The 26205-nt window shown below is 36.5% G+C and overlaps 1 protein-coding gene and 1 long non-coding RNA gene across 3 annotated transcripts in view; one reads left to right on the forward strand and one right to left on the reverse strand.

Annotated features, from left to right (window-relative positions):
- Window positions 1-23275, reverse strand: part of lhx4 (LIM homeobox 4) — a 52242-nt gene extending 28967 nt beyond the window's left edge. Inside the window, exon 1 of one of the 2 annotated variants that reach the window (XM_015356424.2) lies at window positions 22963-23275. In XM_015356424.2, the coding sequence (XP_015211910.1) occupies window positions 22963-23050 (88 nt within the window). In that variant the 5' untranslated portion in view covers window positions 23051-23275. Of the gene's footprint in view, window positions 1-4316; window positions 4594-22962 lie in introns of those variants that run through there. The other variant, XM_006635031.3, reaches the window with a different exon arrangement.
- On the forward strand, window positions 16688-17873 carry LOC107078529 (uncharacterized). Its single transcript, XR_001479475.2, has 3 exons — window positions 16688-16775; window positions 17458-17515; window positions 17826-17873. It is a non-coding gene; the product is annotated as an uncharacterized lncRNA (long non-coding RNA).
- Window positions 23276-26205: the final 2930 nt, after the last annotated feature.

Consider the following 26205-nt stretch of genomic DNA (forward strand, 5'->3'; position numbering starts at 1 on the left):
CAGGTGATTTTGAAAACAATAAAATACAAAGTAGTTATATATAATAGAAAAGTACATTTGAATATTAATACTAAAATGGGCTCGTACTGTCCGTTTACGAATAAGACAGCAATAAGATCTTACATTAGTTTTGTTATGAACGACACATCGAAAACACAATTTCTAATTTTCCCACACTACAAAATTATTTTTTGCCGTAATAAAAAAGCTGTGCAACGATGTCGGTGATGACGACGACAACAACAATGGTGTGTTTATAAAAATGTGTATTTTTTGTTTGCTAATCATAACCCAGAATTGTGTAGTACCGGTTTGTATGGTTTAAACTTACAATATTATACCTCTAACAAAGCAGGAGTTTGAGGTTAAACCAGGCTATCGCTTAGTTCGTATTAAAAAAAATCTAATATTTGAATGTAGTGTATATGAGTACTGTTACTTTCAAAAATTAACAATTAAAAAAAAATATATTTAAACTTGACATTTTTGTAAACAATACATGGTATATTAAAATATATTTTTTAACATTTTAATTTTAAAGAGCAGTTTTATGTAGCTTAAATCCAGCAATGAAACTTGCTTTTGTTAACAACCCTGTTAAAAACATACTTGTTAGATAACGCAATGTTGGGTGTTTGTGTTAAAACCCTTAAACTATTCCTAGAAAACGTCGACGAATCACTGTTAGCCTGTTATTTTCTAAAGATACATAAAATATCTGCTTAAAATGCCTCTTCATGTTCCATGTTCTAACAAGTGAAACTACTATACTGTCTCGCATCTCTTACAGCAGGTCGGGCGTTCTTCAAGTTAATCAATAATGCTTTTTACTTGCTTCACAACTCATTTAAAATGTGAGTCTACACTTTTAAAATAAATTGAATAAACATTGCGTTGCATATCAACACACGCTAAAATGTCATAAATCTGAAATCGGAATACCATTGGTGAAAGACTTCGCTTAGAAGAAATTACGACTTCAATTTATAAGTGGAAAGGAACTCGATGCATGCTATTCCGATGAGGAGGGACTGCATATACTGTACACATTAGGCCATATTAATAATTCCAGTTTCTGATGGACAGCTGTTTCTTATTGTATTTTTAAGCCTCATGTCCAATTTGAAATTGTGAAAAACATTGTGAAATATTGTTTCATATTGCAATAAAAGCCGTTGCCTTACAATTTCTGGATGTTTTTTCTTAAAGGACAAAACTCCCGGCGAGGTGCTGAATGGACAGCGCCGTCAAAGTTCTATAAACCAACAGAGTTACTGACCTCTGTAAAGTTCCCATTTCCTCCCTCGCCAGAGCGCCTTAGACCTGTTCTACTGTCTAGCTCTCGTTTGCTTCAGTCTCTGGATTCTCGTCTTGAAGAATCCCACACGGGTTTGGCTATCCTCACCGGTCTGCTGACGTAGCCTAATGTCCATTGTACTGTAGATAACCTCAGTTCACCTGAGACTTGAGGCCTTAAAGCTTCAAAAATCTGTTGTTACTTCACGGCGACGCGCCGACCAGAAACCTGACACCTGTATTCCACTTTCTACTGACATCCGACTCAGCGCCACAATGAACCGCAATCTGGGCGCATTCCACGAACTCTCTTTCAAAACGGATGCAATGTGCACAACACTGAAAACAATGTCTTTGAAAGGCTCAAAATATAACATATAAATTCCAGACAAGAGAGAGCCCGAGACCGCATTACAATGGACCTTGGATATTTGAAACTACGAAGTCAGTTCTACGAAACTACGAGTTTGTCAATTCTAACTCATTTGTAGGTTTTGTTAGAAGAGAATGAGTGTTAAAACCATAAGATTCAATATTTATTATATAAAAAAACATGTTTATAGATTAAGGTTAACATGTTTATAAATGATTAAATATTTCTAAAGCAGTAAAATATTTAAGAATATATTTTGTAACGGCCAGAATATTCTCAACATAATCGTAGTTTCAGTATTTATTTTTTCGAAAAAGTATCACTATTATTATTGTCGCTATTAGTATTGCAACAGTTCTCGGGGGCGTTGTAAAACATAATATCAAACGCGTGGTATATTTTGAGTAAAATTACATTAGTTCTATTGGTTAATACAAATAATAATAAAAAGGTCCAAATGCAATTCTTCTGCTGATAATAATATTCGTGTATCTATATTTCCAGCTAATTATTGTTAAATTTTATGTAACAGAAGAAGACGAAAAACGAAAGAAGACGAAAGATATGACGACTATTTGTCATGTAGCTGTTTTAACAACCGTTTTTCATAGTTCGTATAGAGAAGTAATTTGTAAACTAAAAATGTACATATAACAATTTCGAACACAAATTCTAACACAGTTTTTCACATTTAACAAAAGTCAGTATGCTGCAGTTTTAATTAGTGGATATTTTCAGATAGAATTTGTAGGGTTTACTTTTTTATATATGTTTAGGGTACATTGTACAAAATATGTTCAACACAAGAGTGAATACTCATATTTCATTTTTAGTATATTAGTACATACATTACTATTACTGGTTTATTTTATAATATTACCAATGAAGAATAGTCTCCTGCACAACATTTATAATATGCTGTACTATTACAAATAGATCCAGTTAAATAATAAAATGCTAATATAAATCAATATCAGTATTGGTAGATTCCCGGTATACTCTGCTTGAAATGCAAGGCGCATGTGAACAGTTAGTGGTCTCTTAACCGCATGCTTAAAAATTAAGTGGAAGGTAAACCAAAGAATGGAATTAACTTACTTATGAAATGATTATTTTGAAAGCAAAGTCCTATTTCGCAGTAAATCAAAATAAACCTCATTTCTTGACTACAGAAGCTCAGTGGAATGGGTCGAAGATTTATAATTAGACCGAGAATGTATCTGAAACAAGCTTCATCTTGATTGGGTGATCAGATTATGAAGTAGATTAACATCTCGCAAATAAAGAGCAGATGTGAAGATAATAAGTATTTCTTTACTTCGAATCTAATGGAGATTTACTGAAAATGTATTCCCTTAATGGCATTTTTTTCTTTTTCGGCAAAGCAATAATTTTCTGTCAATATTTGTAAGAGCTTATATGTCTCGTTTCAGTCTAACATCCTATAAGCATGTTGTTTTTCACCTTTTTATTCAATTAAATATAATTTAATATGTTGTATATTTCTAAAGACCTCTTTTTTACTTACGTGGGAGTTAGTTTGTAGAGTTTATATTTAAGTTATAGGAGGTATTTCATAGTAGACTAAACAATATTGAAATTTCATTTTGAATTAATTTAATAATTATTGAAAAGAATATTGTATATTAAATCAAATTTCTATATTACTTTATGAAATAACAGTATAAAACAGCAAAGATCTTCTTCTTAACTCACAATGAATTAATAATACAGAGAGGAGATTAAAAATGCTGTTGTTAGTTTTAAACTTTAAAGTCGTCAATGCTGTTAGTCGCAAAGGAACAAGCAATAGGTTTATTTCATGCTGAAAAGAAAAAGAAAACAACGTTTTGGCCGTGGAGCCTTCTTCAGGTGAAATGCTGAAATGCTGTTAGTCACCTACTTTGTGTTTATGACTAAGTTTCTAATGCAGGTCTGTGGAAGGCCGATACAGCATGAAACATTATTGCCAGTAACAGTAAAACAACAGTTAAAACTGCAACATTTGGGATTTGTCGCTTATGACAGCTGGGGGTCAGCTATAGGGAGAAGCGAGGAAAGCCCGCAAAGACATAATGAACTCTCTGTTATTTACAGAATTGTGTCATAGAGCAGAGAGAGTGGATTAGTGAACAAGTGTCACAATTAATCCTTCCTTTACAATGTACAGTACCAACCTAGCGACTGACGGAGATCCAACACAGTAACGAAGAGCATAACTTGACCACAAGCTTGACACATGATAGAAGTATCCTTGCACACACAGATAAGAACGTAATTCAAAAATCCCCAGATAGCACAAACACATACATACACACACGCATATATATATCAGAAAAAGTAAGACACAAAATACTAACATTCGCCACTCTTGCTTTGGAGGGCTTTAATCCGAAGAGCCTAAGAATGTACTGTATGTACATTTGCGTATGCACATATAAACCCCACATCAAAGAACACGTTTACATACTGTATATATACGCATAACACAAAATCCTACTGTCTCCATCCATTTCTTCTTCCTTCATTTTGCCTGTGAGGTTTAATTAAAAGCTACGATTCTCTCGCAGTGCTCTGCAGCATTTCAAACCGTATGTCTGCCAGTTGCTTTATTAATTAATCAATAAAAAGGAAGAAAATTCCTTACGTTGCATTGGCACTCCAAGCAGCTCTGGAAGACCCTTAGCTGGACTCTCTGCTGCTAGTGCAGCTGCACTTTGCATCATTGTGTTCCCCCCAAAAAATATGTTTAAAAGGCAACAGCAATTATAAGCAAGGGATGAAGAGTTCTTCTAGCGAGAACATCAAAATAAAAATATAAAGTATGCACAGATACGGCCCTCTTATAGCGTAGATACGTGTTGTTTTCCTGATCTTGCAGTCGTGGGATAATTTTATCCTGGGAAATTCGCGGCGCCTGCGGGTTCTTGCTTGTGGTCTTTTGGTATGGATCGGAGGCAGCTTGATTCATTCACACTGCAGGGGCGACCATGACGTCACCAAAGCCACAGGCCCCGCCCATAAGCCAATGGGAACCCAGGGTTTGCCACAAGTGGGCGGAAGTGTTCCCTTAGTAGGCGACAGGTGAGAATAAAGAAGGAGGGGTTTCGGGAGTAGGGGTGGGTGACACGGAAGCAGCACCTTGAAGGGTTTAGCCCATAAATACAGGGCCTAGAGCTTCACACCAATGACATACAGTAGTTTCCTGGAGCTGCATGAACTTACCAGCTGCATGACTTACGATTTGCGCACAACTGCTTTGTTGATGTCTAGAAATTTGTATCATGGGAGATTCGTTTTAATACGTGACTCTTTATAGACAATAATAGCTTGGATCACAGCGCGTTTGAAAGAATTTTGCAGAATGTACTTTTAACTGCAACAAAGAAAAAAACTGTTAAAAAGAGGCTTACCAATCAAAGCATACAAAATGGTAACAATTACAGTAATGGAATTATCGGAGTATTACGTGGACTTTAATTGAATGAAGATAAAACCTTTTAAGATTTCTTCTGCTACCTCTCGGGCTATTTTAAAAAGCAATTGTGTATCTTCACATGAATATGAGATGCAATATTTCTAAGAGGAACCTAAAATTTGGTAATCTGCCAATAATTAGTCTTTTTCGAGAATTTCGAAGAATATTATCTATTATTATGATTAAAAACAGTTTGCTAGAAGCCCATAGCCTGCCTTAACTTGTTTAAAAGCCTGACTGTTTATCCTGACAGTCTTCATTTCCATCTGGTAGCCGACCGACTGGTCTCAGATAAAATATTCCCACCGGAGAGTTCGTAGTTCAAGCTAAATGAACTCCGTTTTCGCATCCAATTCTCTTCAAGGATCGGCGGAGACACTCTACATTGCTCTCAGTTAAACGTCATTACATGGAAAGCAACCTTCTTGAATTAAACAAATATTCCTACTCCTCTCTGTACTATGTCTCTGGAAAGAGCAAAGCTGTCAACGGCTATACTGTACGCCTGCTTTGAAGTGTGGCCTCCAGTGGGTCTATACTATATCATTTCTTTCTTTATTTGAATGAATCCTTGCAAAGGTATTTAAAAAACATGAATTATGATGATTGTATTGTTTTTTTTCTATTGTGGGCATATTTCACAAGTATTATATAACAGAATAGAAAACATGCTATGTTAAAGTCTTAACTTAGAATGATTTTAAAAGTATGGTCTGTTCATACACAGTATTGCATTCATTAGACAGGTACATCTTTAGTACAGCTTCATTTGTTTATGAGTCATTATTGGACTTGCAAGCAAAGTATTGATACACTTAGTGAGTTTATTTATGCCGTTACAGTTACTGATACAGCCATATACAGTAGTACACAACTTGTTTGGCTGCTTTCGTTAAATACATTGATTATTAAAAGTCATTACGGTATACACATAATATGTATTGTATATATTGCCACGTGTTACCTAAATAATTTTAACAGTATTTTGTAATATTTATTAGACCTTTCTAACGGATTTGGAAATCATATTAATAGTCTCTCATTTCCAGACACCATGTTGATATAATTATATAAAATGTATAATATCTACAATATTATGGAAGACCCCAAATTTGAGTCTTTCGCCAAAAATACTATTTTAAAATTCTTATTCAATTTTTCTTTTCAAGTCATTTTAATTGACACCACGAAACAATAATTCACTTTCCATTAATCACCAAGTATAACATACTCACAGATTATTCAGGAAAGTACAAGTACTGTGTATTTCAGCATCCGTAAATGCCTGTAGCATCTGCTAATTAGAAAGACGTTTCACCAGCTTGTGTGTTTGTCAGTCTATCTCAGATGTAAGTCACTGGTAATATTTTTTGTATATCAGTACTTTGACATGTAAGAGCGGATATTAAATAAATTAATAATCAGCTTAATGATGACATAAATAAAAATCGGGTAGGGGGTGCAAACCGTATACTTCCTCAAATAAAATTGTGTCATTATATAATAATGATTAGGGTGCATTGTTAAAAATCTTCGAATTGCAGAAAGTCTGATTTTTAAAATTATATATATATATCTAAAATTAAGGGTTAGCATTGGGGTACTGGAAAATTATCGAGTTTCTTATCGCAACTGCGACGTATTTTTAATGCATACTTTCTCACCTATATTATCATCTCTTGCAAATTAATCGCTAAATCCGACCTATATTTTCCAGTAAGAGTCCAACGTTCACTCATAATCAGAAATCAAGTACTGCTTTATGTCTAATTACACGGAAATAACTGACAGCGTTATCACTTTACCTGGTGTACAGTATATTTACTTCACCGGGCGGAAGAAGAGACCATTTAAAACAGCTTTTAATCACTACATCACCTCTACCGAAAAAGGAACCAACAGCATTTTTTCTGAATGAATCTAAATTACTATTAATAAAAGGCGGAAGGCGAACCAGATTAGGGTCAACCATTCTGGTGCCCTATTCCTCTTGTCCCATTGAGAAACGTGGAAAGGACGGGCTGTGGGTCTTTCCTCGGAGCACTGCTATTTAATAAAATCCCACCATCTAGTTATGCAGAAGCCATCTGCGCGGCCTGTTAAAGGGCAGTCTCTCTTTCATTTGTATCTTTGGGAAGGTTAGACTATATGTGTTGGGTCATTAATGCAAATAACATTTAATTTTTACTGTAATGCAATTGTGAACTTGATCATTTTCTCAGCATATAGGCTAAAGAAAGTAGAAGGAAATATAATTGTGCTGTGAAGGGGAACTTATTTAACACCCTCAGATAAGCAAGACTGACTGATGATGGAGATGATGATGATAGTGACGATGATAACGATGCAGAAGTATAGCCGTGCACTGTATATGTGTATGAAGTAAAAAAACTGAATTTACTGTTCTATAAATGCGCTTCCAAAAACTAAAACCAGTACGAAATATAGGGTGAGGAACGGAGAGAGGCTGAGAGGTGGGTAGGCATTCGAAAGTTTCGTGCTTTCAGAGTGAGGATAATATTTCAGAGCATTTTTATCTCAGTAATCTTCCTGGATCTCATATGTACAATATACTCAATACAGCTACAGTACGTCCTTATTCAACACCTGTTTTCAGTTGTCCGATAGAGATGTCAAGCCCCGGATTTAAGAATAGATTGTAAGCAGACATCTGTTCTAGTTCTAAATATTAAGATGTTCAGGTACAAGACTTCAAACCAGACTTTGGTTTAGTAAATTCAATCGACAAAAAATCTGAATTATCGACAGTACATTGTGCGACTACTCACATTTGTAGCCCTTCCATGCGTAATACATTTCGGACAAAAAGATAATTATCAGTGATTTGAATTTATTTTAAAATAAGCCTTCCAATAATATGACACTATTATTAGGCCTACTATTTGTAGGTGAAAGCAAATTATTCGACTAAATTTTGATAACGCTACAAACCATCCGTCATTTTACAGTACTTGTTATTGCTGTAGGGGATTTGTATTTTGTGTGGCAAATTGTCCAAAGGTGTCTTACAAATTTAACATTCTTAAATTATTACTCTCTCAAAATTGTTATATTTAATTGATAATGCAAAAAAACAACCCTTACTAATTCAATTACCCTTTGGTAAAAGAAGCAATCCATTTGCACTAAGAATTGTTAATGTCTAAAACATAATACTCTATAGAGTCTATACCAATACCAACGTCCCCTGTAAAATCATCTTTCATAGCGAATAGGCCTAAATTAAAGTGTTGATTGTATGAAAATATGTTTGAAAATAGGCGATTTTATTAGAAAACAAGAGTTATAACCAAACAATTATAAGACATGATTCATAAAAAGAGCTATATACTGTATAGGTGAGAGAAATGAACCTAAACGTTTTTTTTTTAATCAATGTTTTGTACGACTGGTAATCAAACGTTTTTTTTTTTCAGCTTTGAACTTGCATTGGTTTCGTTATGTGTAAAGGACCACAGATTGTAATGTATTGTATAAGCATAAATAAAATATACAAAGCTATTTCGTATTTCTACATAAACAGAAAAAAGTTAGTACATATGAAGGTCTTATGTACAGACATATGATATTATAACAACAACATGAACACCTCTGCCTTCAAACAATACTATGATAGAATACGTTACCAAGTATATTATTGTTTGAAATATTGTTTTAAAGTAGCAGAGGTGCTGTTCTATAATGATTGAATGTATGTTAAAATTTCATGATTATTAACATGACAAGTGTTAGCATATAACTATTACAGTATGTTGTAGCTTTCTAAATCTTTCAGGCTTCCAACAGCTGACTTTCTCTTTAAAGATAACTTGTTCAACATTTTCTGCATCCACCATCATCTTCCCTCTTAAATGATGACACCATGAGTTCAGTGATAAAGCCATTATGAAACTTCTTCCTTAATGTATTTTATGGTGCTTTAATTTCCACGTGTGCTTTTTAATGCTTTCAGCATGGTCTGCTCTGACAAGAGATTTCATTGCAAACCTCCATAATAGTAACCAGCAGGATAATGATGAACGTGTGAGCAATAACACAGGCAGAGGGCTGTCTTAGGCCACTGTAGTTGACCTAGCCACTTCTAATTAGATCTAATACTTCAATGTCAGGGTTCATTGATGTCTCTGCTGATATCTGTCATTCTAGTTGACCACAGTTTGTACTCCTCCCCCTGATACACTTACAATACACAAATCTCATCAGTAAAAGTCAATGGCCAATCCACATGTGCCCACACAGGTTTTAAAGGAAAAGCTTGTTCTGTGATGTTTTGCCAGACAATTGGCTGGACAGGGATTTCACATCTGGTACAGCAGTGAGCCTGGTCTACTGTATATTTATGACCAACAATCACCAATTGCAGTTCATATATTTCTCATAGAAGAACACTTCCCAATCCTCTCCTAAAAATACGGATCAATATATTCATATCAAATGAGCACTTGTTAAAATGGGCAGCAGCTTTATCACCTTGTTGCCTGATCTTGTCTGAGCTCCCAAACCAAGGCCCCATTAGGGTGACCCGGAACACTGCGTTATGGAAGGTGCTGTCATTCGAACAAGTCATTAACTCAAGGTCCTTGCAGATTGAGCACATTTAGAAAACAGCATGCACCTCCATAATTCACTTGGTGAAAAATACTTTTCAACTTCCCCACCTGGTCTGAAGTGTATTGGGGCTGCTGGCCACACCCGGGGGCGAAAGGGGGGCAGATTGTCTCCTGCTAGTTGTAAAACACTTTCAGATCCTTTGGGAGGACAAGGACTAAATAAATACAAGGAATGAATGAAATAAATAATTATGATATGTAAATACAAAATAGATGGTATTTCAATGGCAACACAATCATCTTTTTAAAACCCTTTAAAAATGCGATCTAACACAAATGTTTTTTTTTATTGTTTTACATGCAAGAGGAACAATAAAAACCTAAGGAGACTATACCACTCAAAGCAGTGATCGCTGCTATATCCATTTTATTGTTTCTGATGTGCGCATAGCATAAAGTAATGGCCAGGCCTCTGGACTTTATTAAAAGTCCACAGCAAACCCAGCAGCATAAGAGGAAAAAAGCATAACTGGGGGTAACCCTGTGTTGAACTAGGGTCCCATCCAGGAGACACTTCTTAGTCCACTTAACACTACAGTAACCAGAATTTCTGGTCTAAAAGTTATTGTGCTCTGGTGTGGACCTTTTTATTGTTCTTATTTTTTGGAGGGGGATTATAATTGCTAGTAGATTATAAGCATAATGTATATAATACGCTCCAAAACACATAGATACTATGTATGTACAGTATTATAGATACTGTATATGCACCCCTAAAAGAATTATTCCCATGTCTTAAACACCAAAAACTGCAGCCTATCAATTCTTCATATTGTAAAGGATCACTGGTGTTTAAAGGCATTTGTGGCATCTCCTTGTATGACTACACATTGAATTGGCTGATACAGTTGGCATTTACGCACATGGGTCCTGCTTGAAATCTTGTACCTTGGTTCCTGAACCTTCTTAATTAAAAAAGTGCCAAACCGTGCAAGTTAGCCCAGTGTTGAGTGTACTTTAAGCTGTAAAGAAACGATGGGATTCTGTGTCACAGTCTATTCGAGGCATAATGAGGTTTCTGGAGGAAAGAGATGAACATGACAGCTGAAACTTAAAGATCAGAAGGATAGTTTAATCATTTTTATAAGAATATAATAGCACAAGAAAGTTTACAAAAAAGAAGAGTCAGTCTACCCATCAGGACTGCTTGTTTGGTTAAAGGAGATTGATCTGATGATCCTGCATAATTGTTTCTTGAAGGAAACCAGGATAACAGCTTCAACAATATGGGTAAAAATGTTTCACACAACCACAATCCTTTGTGTAAAGATGTTCCTCCTGTTCTGAGTATTAAACGCTCTCTTGTTTCCTTTACTATACAAATGATTCCTTCTTCACCATCATCTGTAGCTTTTTCATGCTGGTGCTGCAACAATTTTCAGGGATGAGGAAAGGTGGCATATCCTTATACAATAGGCTTTAAGGAATAAGAAAGGAAATGGCTTGTCATGCTGTGGATGCTGAGTCAGAAGAGCTCAGTGATGCCTGTTATCTTTAAACTTAAAGTTATTAAACACAATAATTAGAAGCATTATGGAATGACAGTGCACAGCATCTAGAGATCTAGCTCACGTCTACTCTACTGATGGCATAGTGGAAACTGTTTTTTGACAGAATACATTGTCAAATTGTGGTGTAAACAGGCGCCGTCCTTTGGATGAGATGTAAAACCGAGGCCCTGACACTCTGTGGTCATTAAAAATCCCAGGGCGTCTCTCGAAAAGAGTAGGGGTGTAACCCTGGTGTACTGGCCAAAATTTCCCATTGGCCCTTACCAATCATGGCCTCCTAATAATCCCCCTCTATGAATTGGCTTCATTACTCTGTTCTCCTCCCCACTGATAGCTGGTGTGTGGTGAGTGTTCTGGTGCACTATGGCTGCCGTCGCATCATCCAGGTGGATGCTGCATATTGGTGGTGGTGGAGGGGAGTGTAACGAACAGTTCTTTCCGGACCCTATGCGGACGACACAGTCCGACGGAGTGGGGAAACACTAGGGAAACGTCATGCAGGAATACGGGGCTGAAGATAGGGGGGCGTGTCCAAGGTGCGCTGGTGCACGGGGGAGGTGTGGCCGAGGCGAACAATCCAAAAGAGTAGTCCTTTGGGAATATCCAAAACGCAAGGGTAAGTCCAAAACCAGGAGATCCATCAGAACACGGAATTAAAACCACGAAGGCCGGGTCGGAACCGGCGGACGGGGAACAGGAACAGGAACAGGAACAGAGGATAAAACCTTAACGGGACCAGGCGCTTCCAGGTCCCGGACTCGCACGATATGGAAATCAGATGCAGAGCCCGGATGAGCGTCAGCGCCTGGCTTTTAAGGTGGTCTGGGAATAGGGAGCAGGTGCATAGAATACAGTCTTGAGTGAAAGGGCTGGAGCACCCTTAAGGAGGGGGAACTAATATCGTGACAGGGAGTCCCCATTACCTATAAAGTGCTTTGAGTGGAGTGTCAAGAAAAGCGCTATATAAGTGTAAGCAATAATAATAATAATAATAATAATAATAATAATAATAATAATAATAATAATAATAATAATAATAATAATAATGTTATCTGGGTTTATCATTTTAAGGTTCCCATTGTTTTGTTTAACCTACTGAAAAAGCTTATTCTTGATTCAGCAGAACATGGCACAAAGTCCACATTGGCCAGCATTCCTGCAAATCAGGGTGGTGGGAACAATGTCTGTGGGCATAGTGGTTGACAGGTTGGAAAATATCCTGATGCCAAGAAGTGAGAATTTGGACTGAACATGATGAAATCCCAGGCAGCATTGTGGTGCAGTTGTCAGCATTGCTGCTTTGCAGTGCTAGGGCCCTGGGTTCAACTCCAGACCTGGGGTGCTGTCTGCATGGAGTTTTGTATGATCTCCCCATGTTTGTGTGGGTTTCCTCCCACAGTCCAAAAACATACCGGGAAGTTTAATTGGCTTTTGAGGAAACTGGACCCGGTGTGACTGTGTGATCTGTGTGCTGGACTGCAGTCCCATTCAGTGTGAGCCCAGTCTTGCTTCAATTGCTTACTGAAATAGGCTCCAGCTCCACCACAACCCTGAATTGGAAGAAGTGGGAGAAAATGAATGGGTGATGAAGTCCCAAAGCATTTGTTTAAAACCCCACTACACTTTCAAGGGAATAATGAACCTTAAAACAAGGCTCCTCAAAAAAAAAACATCTCCATTCAGGTGACGGGTCAGGTGATGCCAAAAATCCCTGTCACTTTCAAAGAAACTACGCAATCAAGATAAAGAGGGTTGTCATGTTTCTGTCTCTCATCTTTTAGTTTCAAATGTGGACTATAAATTGACAGGCAGACACAAGCGTTTTTTTCTGGTCGTCTTTTAAATTGAACTGAATTAATTTATCTTCACCACAAAACTCCACCAGCTTGACCAAAGGGAATGAACATCACAATACTTCTACTATGTACTAGTACTTCTAGTATGTACACAATATTATGTAGAACAGAAGTGAGGAGTTATGAACCTCCTACAGGCATCCCTAAGAAATTTTCTTCTGTGTACTTTTTTAAACATTACAATCATCGCTTAATTGGACAGTTCCCATCCTAAACCTATAATCACACCTAATTAATTCTGTGAATCTAACCATTTATGATTTGCTGTTCACGTTCAGTTACCCTCTTTCTTCCTAAATCATCTTTATCCTAAAGTATATATGGTTTAATTTGTGAAAAGATGGTTGGAGGTTTGCGTCTGTGGCTCGTTCAAAGTTTTCCAAGCCTGGTTCAGGAGGCTTTATAACCCACCTTTTAAAAACTTGAAACAATTTCATTATGATCAATTAAGCAAGTGATATGTTAAACTAAATATGTTAGAGTTCATTTGGAACCACAATCTGATACCCTTAGTCTCTCAAAGGCCAAAATGATTTTGATTATTTTTTTATTAACACATTTCATCAGTATATTAACAGGTGTTGGCAATCCTTGGAAACAGGTGACTTCCTGTATAAGTAAATTTACCAGAGGTCTCCAGGACCACAGTTGGAGACCTTTAGCTTAGATAGAGCTTTTAATTGGAACATTTGCTAGGGCAGTTACTGTGCTCTGGAAACTATAGGCAAGTTAGATGTACCTTTAATTCTTTTTATGCCCCATAAGATCACAGAGAATATCACATACTGGCTGTTCATTTACCATCACACTGGGATCCTCCCAAAATTTAAAGCATATCTATAAATGGAGTTTATGATGACATCCCTAAATTTAATCCATATTTCAACTGAAACCAGACATGCAAACATGGGCTAATTCCAAGCCCTTCAGGTCTTCCAGAGAATAATATTTTCGTCTTAGACAGCAACCTTTTTTTTCCTTTATGTGCAAAACTAGAAGCTTGCTCTGACCATGACCCTTGGGAGAGTGTTCAAGACGATTAGAAAAATGACCTAGAGGAGTTAGTGTGGGAATATTAATGACTACCTCTTGGTCTTCTAAACTGGTTAGGTGCAGATAGACCCCCTTTAGAAAAAATACTTTAATTGTACTTCATATTACCAGCCCAGTCCTTTAAAACAAGAAATTCCTAGGATTAAGTCCAAGACTACATTCAGTCTACACTTGAAACCTGCCCTTAAGCCATGCAGTTGGCCTTCATGTTAAATTTACCTTCAGTTGATTATATAATTCACCATTGCAATGAACATAAAATTCAAAAGCACAAAATAGTAAAATCTTAAAACTTAAAACACTAAACAGTGGATTTGTATGCCCCCTAACTACATGATATAGTGCACCATAACCTTAACCAAGAAGCTAGCGATTTTCATTTGTGTTATGTATGCAAATGACAACTAAATTAGTTTACCTCTAATGGCAAGAGCTATATACCACAGCACCAAGGAAAGATAATTTATCAAAATATACACTTCATTCTTTAAAAGGGGGTGGGTGTCAGGGGAGTTCCTTTAAGTGCGTATTTAGTGAACGGCTCAAATCAGCATTTCAAAATGTTGCTTTTTATTAAGATTAAGAGTCTGTTAAGAACATTCTCCTAAGAATGGAAATCTGAATAGAATTTTTTTTATATTAACGTCTTGCCAACGAATCTTTTGCGTTCAACAAAGATCGAACTGCTCAATTGAATTGATCCTTCAAACTGAGTGAGGTCTGACAAACGCACACCTGAGTACACAGAAGAATATACGATATACGGTTTCCAAAAAACCAAGAGGTCAGTGGAATAAGAAGCTCCTTGTTGTCCTTTTTTGTGTCTCAGAATATATGTTCAAGAATCCTTTTGTCTCCGCATCCTTTGGATTCATGCATGACTTTGTTTAGGAGGGTTAATCCGGTCATTAGATGAAGATTTGTGATTAAATTAAAAATCATAAAAAACAGATTTTACTCTCCATTCTCAATATGCCAACAAGTGCATGCTCTCGAGGGGTCTTAATGGTTTCTTTTATCTGCATGTGTCTCAAGACCTCCCCCATTCGTCTTCCCTGTCGGTTTTTCAGTCCCATGGGAGTTGTGCCAGCGTTTATCAGGGCAGAGAGGAGCTTAAGAGTGTGTCTTGGTGTCGTGATCGACTACTTTTTTGTTATTTATTTAAAATCTTTTCATGCGGCGACCAGACAATGGAAAATTTGTCAATTATAATCAATTCTGGGCTGGCGATTTTTCTGTATTAAAAAGATCTAACAGCTAACACAAGAGCGATTTTGCAATGTTGAATTACATTAATGTGTGTTTTAAGCAACTTTTTAACACCGTACTGTTATATTTAGCATTTAGCAGAGATGCTGAACTATTTTCAGTCATTGTTAATGTAGTTGTTATTTTAACGCCAAAACTAGGATCGGATTTGGAATTACTTTAACCAGAGTACAGTATATAGTCCTATTTACAATTTACATCTATTGTTTTTTGTTTTTAAACATTCTCGATATATATTCAGTGATTACATTATTTGATTCTCTACATCTCAACAATCTATCCACTGTAACCTCGAAATTTGTGAATGGCACGAATCTCATCTTGCACTAACTGCACATGCAACAGCAGGAAATTAGTGAAGGTGTATTATGCCCCTAGCCAGAGCAAAGCATTTACAATTATCATCTCAAGCGGAGACACTGCAATATGAAGTATATTATTTTTTCAGAACCACACATTTTTTTCTAAATTGTGTTAAATCAAGATAATAGCAAAAGCAAACAGTTCTAAAAATAATATAACCGGAATAATTTTAGGTCAAACGCTTATTGTAATAATGCTAGTTATAATATGAATAACTAATATTTTTGTTTTTAGCGAGTTGTATCAAACTGCTAAACACTAATAATATTTTGTTCTCATTAGTATACTATGTACTTAAAACATCCGTGTACAGTATTTTTTATAAAGTGAAGTGATATTTATTAAGTTTCTTAAATAATCCTCAAAATAACCGCGCACAGCGCCCACTTCAGTAGAGGCGGCGCTGGAAGCAAGTACACTACATTTCGGAACTACCGCGCTCGGATTTTCAAAAGCGAGAGCTGCTTATTCTGTACCCGCTGTTCTGTTCACCAGCTGTATATTCCTCAGAATACAATGACATATATACCCTATACACCCTCCTAATAAACGTTCAACGCTAATGAATAACAGTTTAGCAAAAAGTGTCGTATATTTGTATTAATAAAAAGATTACAGTACGTTTTCGCTACCTTTTGGGAACATCCGTCATTGTTAGCACTTATTGTAAATTTTCACTTACTAAATCACTTGCAGGTGAAGAGTGTTTATCCGTGGAAACCTACCTATTCTTCAGGCGGCTTTTGAGCTGTTAATTTCTTTGATTGCACAGCACAAGCAGGTGCAGTGGATCCGGGCAATCCTGCCACTGGTCATTTCCTTCTTAACTCGGATTTTGTAGACGCGTTTTTTTTTTTTTTATTTTGTACGAAAAGAAATGCATACACACAATCGAGAGCAGAAGGCCGAAGCATCAATGTCAGAGCGCTTTTTCTTCAGTTCTCTGTAAGCAACTACGTTGGGAGAGAGGGGGAACCTCACGAGAGGGCACGGAGAAAATTAAATTGCACTTGAGGGCAAATTCTATTAGGGAATAGTTATTGTCTCCTGACAGCTCCTGTCCATTTACGTAATTAGTTGAAGGACAAGACTGTGTATTGTCAAAAAAATAAAACAAACCAAAACGGTTAAAGCCTCAAGCCAGTCTTAAACGCCGTACAAATTTTGGATTTACGTGTGTGTTATTTACGTTATACGTTACAAATAAACCTCGTACTGTCTATGATAAAAGCAGTCTTAACGTTATCAGCTTGGTCGTTGTTGGAAGTTGCTGTTAAGGTTTTTTTTTGTATAAATAGTAGCAGTTGTAGAAAACGGCTTATGCTTAAGGTTGTTATAGCTTCTGAGAAGAGCACTGCTGAATAATGTGTTCACACGACGGCGCTTTAAACAGAGAAGTTTTGGTGATTGTTTACCTCATACGTTTTTATTAACAGCACTCGATCTGTGGATAGCTACAATATTGCATACTGTAGTTGGGTGGTTAGAAAGTTCTTAAACGTATTTAAAAATACATGAGATGGGCTGCAGTTTCTGTTACTGTATGTCTACTGTCACCTATTCAATAGTTGTCAATGTTTTTAAATATTAAACGTAGTGTACTTTGTTCTCAACCTTTTGTTCACAGCGGAGACATTCACTTTCATTCCTCACTGTGACCCTGCGTTTCTTTCCAAGATTTCCCAGTAAGAGGATTTAGATTATATTTTGATCTACTTCTTTTCTTAGCTCACAGTGTTCCGAAAATGGCACGTAAATACAAATACTTCGCGTTGTCTGGTCAGGGATTGCACCCGAATCCCAGGTGAAAGATTGTGTAAATGGAAAGGAGCGTATTTTACGTAAGACATCATTGAGAAAATACAGGCTGATGCTATAAAATGATAATACAACAATACGACAGAACTTGAACAGTATTTTTACTGAAGTGCGAGTTTGTATGACATACGTAATGCAAAGTGTATTGTACATCTCACGCTTTTCTCTTTTCCGTAGGTTTTAATATTCATGGATATTGGAGGATGTTGTACTTCATTTAAATGTAAGTTGCCCCTTAAGCTTCTTAAACAAGAATGAATAATACGGATCAGAAAGAGAAAATCTCTGCGAAATATTAAAATACATTTCTTCAATATTCAGTTTCACAGTTTCAGTATATTTGGGCTGTTACTACAAAAAATGAAAAGCCCCAGAATTCTGCTTTCAGAAATTTAGTGAGAAATAAGCGCACGCAGATCAAGCAAAGCTGTGACCTCCCATCTCGTGTGTAATCGTTAATATCCCATTAACTGGTCACTTTTATAAATTGGAGTACACTGCGATGAAATACCTACATGATACAAGCTGTGATATATGCTTGCCAACTGACTAGCTGTCATGTTTTAATTCAGTCTGATGCTCTCGGTTTATTAAACATTTTGAGTAATAACCGTTCCAAAGAAAAGTTGGAACTGGTTTTCAGTATTCATTTTCAAATATACTGTACTGTATGTAGTGTACAAAAATCTCAACAATTGGCTGACGAATATGAACTTAATTGTAATACGTACAAAAACCTTTATCTGCGTACAGTATATGTCAAGCTACCATATCTACCTAATAATTTCATATTCCAATAAATCCTGACTATATTAGCTTGAATTTTAACCGCGTAAAAGCGTTTGAAAGATTTTAACAATAAGAAAAGAAAATCGATTATAGGCGTATTGCTATTAGAATTACGTATAGACCTCTACATTTAAAGCTGGTGTCCTCAATTCAAAATACAAGTTCACGTTGTCTTAGAGAATCTCTTTAATTTGGCGCTGTGAACCATAAACATCAATTAAAAACCTTTTCATAAACCTGCAGATTGCCTCGAAAGAGGAGATATCGTCAGTTAAACGGTGAGGCTTCTGGGCACTTGAGTACATTAAAACGACTGTGATTGACACGACCGGGAAACAGTCCAAGTTCATCTTGCAAACATGTAACGTTGTTACAGAGAAGTACAGACCACTGCGAGAACTTGACATATTCTCTTTGTATTGACCGCGCGTCCGGACACCGTAGTGGCAGGATATAAAGAACACAAGCTGGAGAGCAAAAGATCAAGGAACTGATTCCGTTCAGTCCGAAGAACACATCTGTCTGTGTCTCTTTCCTGTTGATTTTTTCCACAGATGCGAAACACTTTGTGTGTATAAGGATTTGATGAATGAAAGCTAAAATTAGCTGGATGCTATAAACCAAAACGCTGTCGGAGAATAACCGTTAAAATGATTATGATTGTTATCATCAGTAGTGAAAGATGCGTGTTTAAAGTATTGCTATTGCAATAATAACGAAAATTGTAATAAAACATAACTTTGGAACTAAGACCAGATAGTATACTGTATGATTGTTGTTATACACAGGGAACAGATTGTGTATGTTGGGCTGTAGGATATCACAGTCTCACTTAGGAATTCCATACCAGTTTTGTTAAACTTTTGTTCCTTCAGTGCTGAAGGGATCACTGAGATTTGGATTAACCTTTGTGACAATGTCAAATTAACCTTGGCCACAAGGGAGCAGGACATATACTATATATGTATTTGTTTTACATTTTGCTTGTTTCAAAGATTAAACTGTTCTCAAAATGTTTGTTAGTTGCTTGGTTGTTGGTAGTTGTGGCAGTAAATAATTCCACAATAACATCTGAATAATTCTCAGTTCTTAATTAATTGGGTTTAAATAATACTGAGGGACTGAATCAGCATAGCATGGAGATATGAACAAGGTCTGGTGTTAAGAGATACACAATTCAAAAGTGACACCTATGTGTGTCTTTGAAGAGATATTTAACGAGCTTTCACCTGGCATGATGCAGAAAATTCTGGACTTTGGCAGGGCTCCTGCAGGAATCTCTTTGCTTTCTGAGAAAGGGTCCTGCACTATTTTGCTTATGTGATTTGTGAAGCGACTCCATAGGATGTTTGTAAGAATCTATATGGACATTCTCTATAATACTGTAGGATTTTTCTTTGTAGGAGGTCTGTAGGAGATACAATAAGAAACTTATTATAGTATTCAAAAAATAAATGTGAAATGCTGGCAATAGGCAAAGATCTCATTGCTAACCCCAAAAATATACTTGAAATGTACCTGTTTTCCCATGCGTTTCCATATCCTAGATGACTTCTGTAAAACAATTTTCATGGTTGTATTTGTGATCCATACACTTGCAACCAAACATCTCCAATACAACAGATCAAGCATCATTATATCGAATTAATATCACATTAGAAAGTCTACAAGCTATTGGGAATAAATCGAAGAATGCTCCCCTTTTTAATCTCTCCTCACCTCCACATTATCCCTTGTGATTAATACAAATGTACTGGTACTCCCCAACTATACAAGTTTCTGGAAATAGAAATTGTTGGATGAGATGGTTTGCTCATGTTTACAACCTTACTGTTATTGTACCATATCTTATTGACCTGAGTAGTTGTGCAGTTGTTAGTGGAAAAGTTACTGACTTCAGAGAGGTGGACACAAGCAGATGCTTGTGGAAAATGGGATCTTAATATGCACGACATTTGGAATTAAATAATGGGGTTTACAAATCAGTGGCCTGAAAACTGGCAATGCCAGTTTACAAAATCAGGTCATTAATCTCTGGTGCATGAGCCTGTACCTCTGTTCCAGTGAACTTAGCCTTTACCCAAGGCCAAAGAAAAGATGGAGGGCTTTCAGACTGAACCTTGCATAGAGTATGCTTACATAATACACAATCGTGATGAATGCCTGTGTTGTTGATGATAATGATGATAATATCCAGGAAAAAAAACATTTACAATGAGCTTCTGGCCTATGCCAGTGTTGTTCAGAATACAAAATCATCAAAGAAAGAAAAGGGTACCCAAAGTCAGTAGTTCTTCTTGCAATAAATGTACAGTAGTAAAATAAATCCCCATTAAAACTATAGAACTTACTGCAAAAATGAGGTATAACTACCACAAATACTTTCCTCTGAATCATACAAGGAACCATCCATTGGACATCACCTATACAAGCAGATACTAACTGAAATTTCAATAACCTTTAACACACCCATTTGATAAAAGATATCTTTAAATAAGAACAATTAAGATATCAGACAAACCACTTAATCCATTTACCGTTGCTTCTTTCTCCGCTTACTGGAAATTTTTAAACAGGTTTTGAAAGGCTTAAAGCCAATTGGAATCCTATTAACCAGCAAGAAAAAGTCAGGCACTGGAGAGCTGCTCAGAAGGCACTGCTCGTGTTTTGAGCCTGTTGTCTGGCGTCGTAAACACCAATGAATGAGATGTAGCATCTGTACGATTTTGTTTGCGAGGTGTCCCATGCTGTTGCAATGTGGTCATTTGCTTACAAAAAGGATCTCTTTTTTTTTAAATGGCGTCAAATAAAGTAACTGTAAAAGTAAATTTGCAGGCAATACCACTTGAATCAAATTTTAGATTGTAAATTGTTATTGACAAGACTATGCAAAATAACGCTTGTGAACATTAGGCAGGGCTATAAGTTAAATATGTATTACAGGTATACTGTATAGTGTATAACATTACCCCAAGCCAATAAACATTTTAGTAGTAAAGCAGTCGGATAAGTTTGAGTACCGTTCAGGAGTCCCTTGAAAATGACGCTTAGTTTGGATGTACAGACTGCTTCTGTAAAATACCCCCCAGTATAAATGTAAGTCACTTTGAATAAAAGCAGCGGGCAGTAAGGACCAATAAAGTTGACAAGATCATCTGAGTTGAGACCTTGGCTGACTGTTGCAATAAAACAGAGCAGTGTGCACCAAATAATTTCTCATGGAAGTTTTTTGGACATTGCAAGCATTGGGTTACTCCCAAGGCCTCTGCAAAGATGAGAGCTCAAAATTAACACCAGTCAAAGGAAGTAGGTGTTCAGCTCCTAGCAGATCTTCACTGAGCGTCCAGCCAAATGCAAAGCCTGTCTGGTCATAGGTTATGAACCATGGATTCACACTGGGACCCCAAGCCAACTCAAGAGTAAAAAAATCGTTAAGTGTGAGAATTATATATTTTTCAGTAACAAAATAGCTTGGCATGGAGAATACTGTTTTCTTCTTGTACAATCTGTCCTATTTATCTTTTAAGATTCCATAGTGCTTAAAGATCGGAACTCACTCACCTCAATATTGATTTTTTTTATTTCTTACAGTCATAAATCATACTTGTTCCCTTGCAGAAAATGTGAATAGTGTTTTATGACTGGATGCTGGGAGTGTGCAATGTCAGGGACATGTACAATGCTAGCTGTGGAATTCTATTTCAATGTGGTTGTACTGTGTTGTCTGTCACAAAACAAAACTTCCTTCTCCTCTTCAGTTGACATTCTCCTAGCCTCAATGTGAGGTTTCCTTAAAATAATATATGAGACGGACTCGAGATTACCACACTGATCCCAAACCCCCATTCTTTTTTAATTTTGTTTCTTTGGACAATTTTATGGTTGCCTTTTCTTTTTCAGTGAAATACAGGTACCTAACAAAAAGCCCATTTTTGTCTTTACTGAAACATTTAAAATACAGCACATTACCAGTGAACCTTTTCCATTTAACATGCATCCTAACCAGGAGTAATTGATTACAGGTCAGTAACTACTCTGCATTTACATCCTAAACAGAAGCAAAGAAGTGCAACACTCACAGATCTAATTTTTGAAAACACATTGATTTAAAAATAGCACAAAGTCCAACAGTCCAGGAGATGATAAAGGCCACTTAACCTGGCTAATACATTGGACTGGACCTTGTACTACAGTATGTTTCAGTCGGTGAAGTTACTTTATCTTGCCTAACAAGCAAAAATAACAGTTCTTGTCTGGCCATCTTTACTTTTTTGGCTTGAGTGGTGGTGTTGCACTTTAATCTGTCTGTGTTATTTCTACCATTCTAAACCAAAAGAATTGCAGATGACACAGCTTGAAAGGCCACACAGAAAACAAGAAGGCTAAGTCTGGACATTCTTGGTGTGTTTCCTCGGCACACAGGTCATCATTGTGCAGACTGACAGATGTGAGGTACTGTACGCACTGCTGAAGCATAAGAACTTTGCTGAGTGAGAACTCACCGACCCAATCAGGCCAGACTCACCTTGATGGAGCTGCTCCTGCTTCTGCAGCCAAACCAGAAGGATTTCTTTGGGGATACCATGCTCCCCAGGATACAAAACAGAAGACATGTCCCTGCTGCCTGTTCCTGCAGCACCTACATGTACAGTACGTTGGCTCTGAAGGCTTTGTTCCCTCTCTGCTCTAATTCCGCGCGAGTTGTGACAGCGGTAACAGAGCCATTTTACAGCAGCACAGGTTACCTATTTAATCCAGTTTGAATCAGCAGTGGCCCTCCCCTCCTCTTGGCTCTCTCTCCTCTGCTAGGTCCTGTCAGGTCTGTTTATGCTCCAGGGATCAATGGTAATATATTCAAGTCTAGGACTGCCTAACAAACTGGGTAGCTGGGTATAACATTCTTGGTTTTCTATCGAGGTTAAAGCCTCAAGCCAGTACATGATTTTCTTTTAAAGCTACTCCTACCACATTTTACAGGGCATTGTAAAGAAGGCTGACAATTGATGTTTTGAAAGGCGTTTTTCTGGTCACATTCTGTCTACAAATCCAGCACATTTAATGACTGATGTCATTAAACACCAGGATTTGCTTTTGTGTGCTACAGATGTCTATACAGATGTACTAAACAGGTCTATTCAAACCCACTACACTGACTATTCAGAGTACATTAGTATGGTTTCTGGAACAATACTAAATATACCGTAGGTGAAATGCCAGCAGAGTTAACATTTTCTGTGCTACTTTTTTGGTTCGTGAAAGGAATAGTGTGTTCTCACATTCAATCAACGTACCTCGTTCGATGACTAAAAGCTAAATTCTTCATTTTATAAATTAGCACAGAATCTGTGATAGTGAGTTTACTAGACTAGTTCAGAAGAGGATGGTAGCACACTGAGTTGTTTCTGCAGATTGTCATTTGGCATGGAAAATGCCCATATAGCAAATCCTGTACTGGTTGAAAATTGTTTTCTACGCAGATCACACAGCAGTCTGCACTAGAAAGATGACATATCTAGTTCTGCTCTGAAGAGCATTTAGTGAACCTTTCAGGGCCGTGCCTATACTAGACCAATCTCTCAAAAGTGGGAACACCTGGACTCAATGGAAGAAGGAACTAGACTCCCATGATATCCCATGCTGTGAAGGTTTATTATTCTTGAGAGAGCCTGTAACAAGTGTGCTTTTTACCAAACCTGTGCTAAAGAAAGAGTAAAAGAGATCTATAAAAGCTTTGATGCCTTTGACTAATGCAAGACATAAGTTAAAAGGAATATAGTTTTTTCTTTTGTTGACAGTTTATAACAGATTTAAAGGCTGATGAACCTTCATTGTAGTATGTTAATGATACAACCAAACTCCACTGTAATTTATTTCTAGAGCAACATTTTTACAGTACCTTTGACTGGCCGAATTTGTTATAACTATGTATTCAGGGTTAAAAAATGGTTACATGTAGAGGTTCTTTCTGGTAGCAGAAAAGCCACCAGCTCTCAAAACAAAACTCTTGGAGGTTAGGGCTCCAGAATCACTGCTTGAATCTGACGAATATGTTCTTGTTTTGAAAGGTCATGTAAATAAAGGTAACGATAAAATAAAGGTTGGCTTTGGCTTATAAAGATTACTTTTAAGACTAGACAGGAAGATTGATAAATTGAGAATAAACCTCATAGAATTTAGTTACGAGAAAGCAGGCCACATCATTCTAGTGAATGGCAAAAAAAACATTTATTTTGAATAATTTATCTGCCTTCATAGAACAATCCTTATGGCTTTACTGGCCTTGAGGAGATTTAAACTGAAACCAGTGTGTGTAACTGGATCAGTGGCATTAGAGCTGGAATTAGATTTAAGGATGTGGCTATTGATTGATTGTTTTTTAAGCAGAGATGCCTTAACCCAACTTTAGTGCTTTTGGTTTGAACTACATTACAACTCGAGAGTGGATTTTGAAGTCTGCCTAGAAGACTAAATAATTATTTCCTTCAATACAGCTCTCAGTAAATGTTACAAAAATTAAGATGACATAAGGCTGGGTCCCCTTCAATAAAGAAACCTTAGGACATCCTGAATTTAATTTTAATTTTTTTATTTCTATTCTATTGCAACTGAACCTTCATTTTTCTACTCTAATTAATCTTTATCCTTTCTGTAAAGTTTGTTTTGAGTTGTTGTATTGATTGTATTTTTTAATTGTTGTCAGCTGTGGGCTTTTGGTTTCAGATATATACTGGCTTTTAAAGGTTTAAAGATGCTCAGTAAATGCGGCATTTTATGCTAGGTGATTCTCAACCTGTTTAATAAATTGTTGCCTTACTAATCTATTGAAATAAATAGCTCAGTAAAAAAAATATATCATAAAGAGTCCAGGAATACAAATTGCCAGGGTAGTAATAAGGATTATTACAACCCTAGGTCTGGGGAACATTGCTTTCAGACCATGTTTGGAATATTATAAAACTAAAACATGCTGTGCCTTTCCATGACCTTAAACCAACATTTTCTTCCTTTATGTAGATCACTTTAAAATCACTTACAGAACTTAAAATCAGGTTTCTCACATTACCATTTCGTTTTATAGTATTGTTACATAACATGTTTCAGTTATGTACATATCTTTATCTAGTGGTCTTTCAGAATATTTTTCTGATTGTTAACAAGAATGTAACCAGAATCCAAATGTCTACCTCTTGGCATGCGGTTTTCTTTCATTTTTATTTCATCCAGCCTTTTTAATACACAAACTACAGTACAGTATGTCAGCAGATTTCAGCACCATTGTATGATGGACAGCTCCCAATCTGCCTGTTTTTCAAGTACAGTAATCTGTGTTAATATCTGAGGAATGTTACATGACAATAAAGGGCTTCAGTACATCACCCAACATTCTCCATCTATTTCTCTCTTCTAGATGTTGAAATAATGTCACACGGATTCTCTTCTAGACAATGTTCTTGTGACTGTGCCAATAGGTGCTCACACTAATTTTTGCCAGGGCTGGCCCAAATAAGAATGTGGCTACAAGTCTTTCTTTCATTATCTTTTTTATTGCACAATTAATCAGTTAGTTATCTAGGGAGAACACCAACATTTTATGCTGTAGTGTCGAATAAAAGCAAAGCTATAAGTCTGTTAATTTGTGGATTAAGAAAAAAAACATAGATTTATATCCTCATTTATAAATGATTGGAATTCCCATCTGATATATATGGTTATTTTATTCTTGCCACTTTGCTGTAAACCTGTTTTATAACCAACAGAAGCCTAAATG

The sequence above is a fragment of the Lepisosteus oculatus genome, chromosome 9 (genome assembly GCF_040954835.1).
Source record: "Lepisosteus oculatus isolate fLepOcu1 chromosome 9, fLepOcu1.hap2, whole genome shotgun sequence".
NCBI classification, from domain to species: domain Eukaryota; kingdom Metazoa; phylum Chordata; class Actinopteri; order Semionotiformes; family Lepisosteidae; genus Lepisosteus; species Lepisosteus oculatus.